The sequence below is a fragment of the Chiloscyllium punctatum genome, chromosome 45, assembly GCF_047496795.1.
Source record: "Chiloscyllium punctatum isolate Juve2018m chromosome 45, sChiPun1.3, whole genome shotgun sequence".
Lineage (NCBI taxonomy): Eukaryota > Metazoa > Chordata > Chondrichthyes > Orectolobiformes > Hemiscylliidae > Chiloscyllium > Chiloscyllium punctatum.
This window is the reverse complement of record NC_092783.1, coordinates 51575692-51582679: the sequence shown is the minus strand read 5'-3', so window position 1 is coordinate 51582679 and position 6988 is coordinate 51575692. Positions and strand designations below refer to the sequence as shown.

The following is a 6988-nucleotide window of genomic DNA, read 5'->3' as shown; positions in this document are numbered from 1 at the left end:
TGAAAGGAGGAGAAGGCTTCAGGGGCTGAATGAACTACTTCTGCTATTATTTCTTATGATTGTTTGATCCATAATTTTATGATCTATGGAACAAAGATAAGTTTAAAAACAAGCAGCACAGGAAAAACAAGATCCAAATGTGCTCATATAAAAACACAGAACTGTGGATGATGGAAATCTGAAACAGAAATTGCTGGAGAAACTCAACAGGTCTGGCAGAAAGCAGAGTTAATGTTTTGAATCCAGTGACCCTTCTTGGATTAAGAAGCCAAGGAGAGTCACTGGACTCAAAATGCTAACTCTGCTTTCTCTCCACAGATGCTGCCAGACCTGCTGAGTGTCTCCAGCAATTGCTACTTCTGTTTCTAAATGTATTCTCTGCCTCAGATATTCAACAATTGGTGTTCTTTTACTTTACAGAATAAAACAGCAGCATAATCAGGTTCCAAATATCTCTTTATTAATTCAATAAATTTAATACTGATCTGGCACAAATAAAATGTAGTGTTGTGAACTCACAAGAAAGGCATTGAAGAACTTTCCTAAGCCAACGGGCCTCAATCTGCAGCTTATATTTTGTGTATAAATGACTTTTAAATATAGACCTTCATTTTGACTACCCTGAAAAGTTATATAAATACTACTGTGAAAATACCATTAAAATTCTTTCATTAAATATAATTCCACAAACTGCATCACCTGAGAAAAGGTGTTGGATAATATTACTTGCCAAGCATATAAATCCAGAAGGAACATTTTCTTTTGCATTGGATAGTATGCGTATATATTCATTTTGATGTATTCATGTGACCATGCTGATTCAATGCAGTTGTAATTTGTAGGTATTTGCAATGGTCTTTTTATTTGTTGCTGTGTTTCATGGATCATCATTGTAGTTGCTCTTGCCGCACGGTTCCACAACAGGCAATATTTCTCCAGTCCATGTGCTTCCTTTTTATCATTCACATTAACTGTCAAATCTAAATGTGCAATTTTCCAGCACCCGTCACACATAACACTTCCAACTCAGGGCTGCTGTATTGTACCAGGAATTCGGTAACCCTAGCTGATTTCCTTCCCCCCCTCTTTCAAATCCCCACCACCCACCTTCACCACACTTCCCCCTACCTTTTCACATCTAAGCACAATAAACCAACTCAACTTAAGCCAGAGATAAACCCTGTTTTACACATTGAGACGCTGATGTTTCATGATTCTTATTCCTTACACTGGTTATACTAATTACCCCAACCCATAAACGTCTACAAAGGAAGACGTATTGTCCCAATCTCCTACAAGGTTTTGAGAGAGAAATACATGCGGTTGAATTTTAGTTGGACTTTGTATGAACGTTCTGGGATTACTTGCAACATAAGTTGGAAGATCTCAGAGAAAGAAGTCCGTGTCAATCCAGGAACCTTCTACAAGTTACAAGAGGAAATGTGAGAAGGTGGTAGACTGCTTAGATCAGAGTTCTGTAGTAGTCGGAAATAGAATTCCACAATTTCTTCGTAGTTCTTTATAGATATTCTTTCATTCACGCCGTGTATCCTAAAGAGACAGAGAGATGAAGATAAAAAAAGGTGATCATTTAAACAATTATCCATTTCTTGTGAGAATGACTGTTATTGGACAAGGTTCCACTCAGCTCCTGACTTCATTACATGGCAAAACTGGAGTCAATGGGAAGCGAGGAGAAATCTCTCAGCTGGCTGGAGGCATACCTGGCACAAACAAAGGTTTGCGTTTGTTGGAGGCAAATCAATTCAGCTCAGGGTCTCTCTGCAGGAGCTGCTCAGGGGAGTGTCCTAGATCCAACCATCTTTAGCTGAGACCTTCTCTCCATCATGAGGACTGCAGATGTTGGCTGATGACTGCATAATGTTCAGTACCATTCGTGATTCCTCAGGTACTGAAGCAGTCCATGCTCATAAGCAGTAAGACCTGGACAATATTCAGATTTGGGTTGGTAAATGACAAATTCATGATACACAAGGACTTAGAAATGATAATCTCTAAGATAAGAGACAATCCAAACACTGCCTCTTGATATTCAATGTTGGCACCATCACTGAATCCCCCACAATCAACATTCTGGGTGTCAACAATGACCAGAAACTGAACTGGACTCACTAAATAAATACAGTGGCTACAAGAGCAGGTCAGAGTTTAGGAATCTTGCAGCGAATTACTCACATCCTGACTAATGGAGAAGTGAGGACTGCAGATACTGGAGATCAGAGTCGAGAGTGTGGTGCTAGAAAATCACAGCAGGTCAGACAGCATCTGAGGAGCACGATGTATAAGCCCTTGATCAGGAATGAGGCTTGTGAACCGGGGGGGGGGGCTGAGAGATAAATAGGAAAGGGTGGGGCTGGGAGGAAGGTAGCTGGGAATGCAATAGGTACATGAAGGTGGAGGAGAAAGCGATAGGTCAGAGAGGAGGGTGGAGTGGATAGATGGGAAAGATGATGGTCAGGTCAAGAGTTTGGGATTGGGATAAGGTGGGGAGAGGGGAAAATGGGGAAACTGGTGCAATCCATATTACTCCTGTGTGGTTGTAGTGTCCCAAGGCAGAAACTGAGGCATTCTTCCTCCGGGGTACTGTGGTTAGGGTTTGGTGATGGAGGAGGCCCAGGACTTGCATGCCCTTGGTGGAGTGGGAGGGGAGTTAAAGTGTTCAGCCATGGGGCTGTGGGGCTGGTTGGCATGGGTGTCTTAGAGGTGTGCTTTTCCAGCACCACACTCTTGACTCTAAAAATTACAAGGCACAAGTCATGAGTATGATGGAATTCTCCAAATTTAAAAGGGACCTAAGGGACCACTTTTTCATGCAGAAGGTGGTGCATGTATGGAATGAGTTGCTAGAGGAAGTGGTGGAGGCTGATATAATTACAACATTTAAGAGGTATCTAATGGGTATATGAATAAGAAACGTTTAGAGGGGTATGGGTCAAGTGCTGGCAAATGGGACTGATTATTTTAGGACATTTGGTCAGCATGGAGGAGTTGGACCAAAAGGTCTGTTTCCGTACTGTACAGCTGTGATTCTATGACTTGCCTGGCTGAGTGCTGCTCCAATAACACACAAGACATCCACCACAACAGGAGGCCCCATCAAAACCAACATTCTTATTGCGTATTGGGGCTCGCGTGGGCTACAGTCCGCCCAGGAAATAGCCCAGAGACAGTTACAGGTAGCAGCACAGTGGGCAGTTTAAAGGATCCACCTCAATGCTGTGGGACTTTGTCCCAGTTATAATATATTGGGCTCTCTAACTCACACCTGCACACTCTCATCATGCCCTCCATCCATGCAACCTCCAGCCTTTCTTTCCAAGTCCCAAGACTACTTACTTTCTTCAAGCCAAGTCACAAGGCCCATTTACCCAATATATGGGACCAATTAACCCCGTAGCAACAATAAGATGGGTTTTTTTAAACAGAAGTGATTTTGAAAGTGTCATAAGTTTCCACTTCCTTAAAATAACTTTTTTTTTACCTACAAACTGAGTGTCAACCATCCTGACCTTTAAGTATCAATAGCAGATACCATGATAATTGTAGAAGGTTAGGAGATGCCTGTCCCCACAATGAAACCAGACAGGTTGGGAGTACCGAATGTGGACCTATTAGCCAACCTTAAAAGGCACTGTTGAAAATTGGAAACCACAGAATTGGCGTGGGGAATGCCAGAATCAAGTGCCAGCCACTATTTCACCCCTTTACAGAGTTTCTCATACTGTCGAGTCTCACCCATCTCGGTTCAGAATAATATATTAGGGTCCCTGTTCTGGATCACTAAGTGGTGATCCCTGTTTAAATTGGATCTGTGAGGACATTGGGCATGTTGATGTCCAACAGATCAAACAGTCCGTTGAAAACATGAGCAGCCTATTCACTTGTTCAGTACCCATGGATCATAGCTCAGCTAAACAAAATTAAAAACTGCTTCAAGAAGGACAAGGGGTTGATCATGGTAGAGAAAGTGTATTTAACATCACTCGGCTCAAGAACCTAAAACGTGAAAGAGATATTTTTATCCCTTTGAATATTAGGAATGATGCAGCTGGTGTATGAAAGTGGTGAGTAGTGAATTAAGGGAATAGATTAGATTACTTACAGTGTGGAAACAGGCCCTTCGGCCCAACAAGTCCACACCGCCCTGCCGAAGCGCAACCCACCCATACCCCTACATTTACCCCTTACCTAACACTAGGGGCAATTTAGCATGGCCAATTCACCTAACCTGCACATCTTTGGACTGTGGGAGGAAACCGGAGCACCCGGAGGAAACCCACGCAGACACGGGGAGAATGGGCAAACTCCACACACTTACCTGAGGCGGGAATTGAACCCGGGTCTCTGGCGCTGTGAGGCAGCAGTGCTAACCACTGTGCTACCGTGCCGCCCAAGTTAACAAGTTAAAGTGGCAGGCTATGAAGTTCAACAATCTGCTTCTGAACCGGACTCTCCAAAGTCTGTCCATCATCTACAAAGTTAAAAATCACATAACACCAGTTTATAGTCCAACAGGCTTATTTGGAAATACAAGCTTTTGGAGCATTGCTCCTTTATCAGGTGACAGTGCTCTGAAAGCGAGTGCTTCCAATTAAACCTGTTGGACTATAACCTGGTGTTGTGTGATTTTCAACTTTGTCCACCCCAGTCCAACACCAGGCACGTACCAGCAGCATGATGGAGTACTCTCCGCTGGCCAGATAGGGGGCAACTCCAACAACACACAAAAAGCTCAACACCAGGACAAAGCAGCCTGCCTGGCTGGCATCACATACACCACCTTACACATTCATGCTGTCCACTAGCAATATACAATAGCAACAGTGTGTACCATCTGCAAGATGCAATGCAGCAACTCAACAAGATTCCTTAGACAGCACCTTCCAATCACATGATCTCTACCACATACAAAGACAAGGGCAGCAGATACACAGACATACCGTCACCTGAAAGCTTCCTCCCAACCCACATGCCACCTTGATTTGGAAATTTATCGCTATTCCTTCACTGTTGCTGGGTCAAAATTCTGGAACGCCCTCCCTAAGAGCACTGTGGGTGTACTCCACCAAACAGACTGCAGAGTTTGAGAAGGCAGCTCACCACTCCCTTCTCACGGCCATTTAGCGATGGGTAATAAATGCTGGCCTAGCCAGCAACACTCACATCCATGAATTAATAAAAAAACACATTTAGATATAAGAAACCAATTAGAAGTATCATGATAGTTAACGATTTATTAGAAATATGATGAGCAAGAATAGAAAGTCACCAGAGAAGTTAAGATTTTAAACAGCAATTGCATGGAATCAGGAGAATCAGTCGTACATTAAGTCCTTGGAAATAAAGCACACTATACATCAAACCAATCTGCCTTGTGCCTCTGTACAAAGTTAGCAAATTATTCACTGCTTCACTGCTGTAGCTATCATGAATCAGGGCTAACCATTCCCAGAGCGACGGAAACAGCTGCTAGGCTTTGACATTTACTGTACCAGCATTCTTCAACATATGGCAATGGCCAAGACTTACTTAAAAGCAGACAAGCTAGAACTTGGAGGTCTAAAAGAGAAGGGTTGAAATTTGATTAATATTGTTCTGATGACTTCTTACCGAGTTAGATCTTCTTGTTTCAATATCATTGGAATAAATCTGTAGAGTTGCTTGGTCAGTTTCAGGTAGTGTCTGGTATCTGTATTTGCAATGCATAGACCTAATAGAAGTTAAGAAAATAATTAACAAGTACCAGGCTGTGTTCCTCTTAGTTAAAAATCACACAACACGAGGTTATAGTTCAACAGGTTTGTTTGGAAGCAGGTGGTTGTGAAGTATAAGATCATAAGACACAGAATTTATAGCAAACATTTATAGTGTGATGTAACTGAAATTATATATTGAAAAAGAATCTGGATTGCTTGTTAAGTCTCTCATCTTTTAGAATGAACATGTTGGTTTCAGTACTTTTATATGTAAATAGCAGAACATTTAAAAGTTACATTCTTAAGTGAACTTTAACAATGTTTTAAATGAGCTCACAAAATGACTGATGGCTGCCCATGGCGAATGCAGCAGAACAGAACTGATAGTAATTTATTCAAGGTTGCTGAATGTGCAGGAGATATAGATACATATATACTCGAGTAATAGTCAATCTCATGTAAAAGTCAACTCGCTATTTTTGGCCAAATAACCTGGAACTTTTCATATATCTCATGTAAACGTCAACCCTAGTTCTTTACAGATAATAGGTCCACATTTCTGAGTCAATGTTCCAGCCGTCATGTCCAGTCTGTTGGTTTCTCCACTCTGCTCCTGGTCTTCCAGTGCTCTGGCTGTTGTGTCCCACTCCGAGTTTTCAGAATTACCATAATTCATTCTTTTAACGCTTTATTCATTTAGACATCCATTGGGCTACTGCTAATGATACAGTATGAATTTTGACAGACATGAATTTCAGCCCCTCAAAAGTAGTATTCATGTAATAGCTGACCTCATAAATATAACCTTAAAAAGTAGTCAAAAAAATTTGACTATGACTTGAGAAAAATGGCAACAACATTTAACATTTGAATTATTTAGTCATAACAATAGCAAGTCTCTAAGACATAGATAATAATTTTACCATTTGATTCAGCTAACACATAAGACTTGGATAATAATTTAGTCTTAACAATAGCAGCTCTGTAAGACATAGATCATTTGATTCAGGTAATATATAAAATTTGATTAATCACGAGCAGAACAATAGCAGCTCTATAACGCATTGATAATAATATTTAACATTATTAAGAACGTTTCACACTAATTAGTTGTTTGATCAATAATTAGAGATCCACATTAGTTATAGAAAAGCATTAAAGGAAAAGATTCAAACCAAATCACAAATAGTTCAATGAAGGCAGTACAGAAAGCTGGTCTCTCTCTCTCTCTCTTTGTCTCTAGCTCACTTATGAACATTTTCTAATGCTCC

General features: G+C 41.1%; 1 protein-coding gene across 1 annotated transcript in view; it reads right to left on the bottom strand.

Annotated features, from left to right (window-relative positions):
* Positions 1-438: 438 nt before the first annotated feature.
* LOC140467419 (N-fatty-acyl-amino acid synthase/hydrolase PM20D1-like) overlaps positions 439-6988 on the bottom strand; it is a 79738-nt gene continuing 73188 nt past the window's right edge. Inside the window, exons 11-12 of the mRNA XM_072563762.1 lie at positions 5632-5731; positions 439-1551 (exon numbers count right to left, since the gene is read on the bottom strand). Coding sequence (XP_072419863.1) covers positions 1422-1551; positions 5632-5731 — 230 coding nt within the window. The 3' untranslated portion in view covers positions 439-1421. The remainder of the gene's footprint in view (positions 1552-5631; positions 5732-6988) is intronic.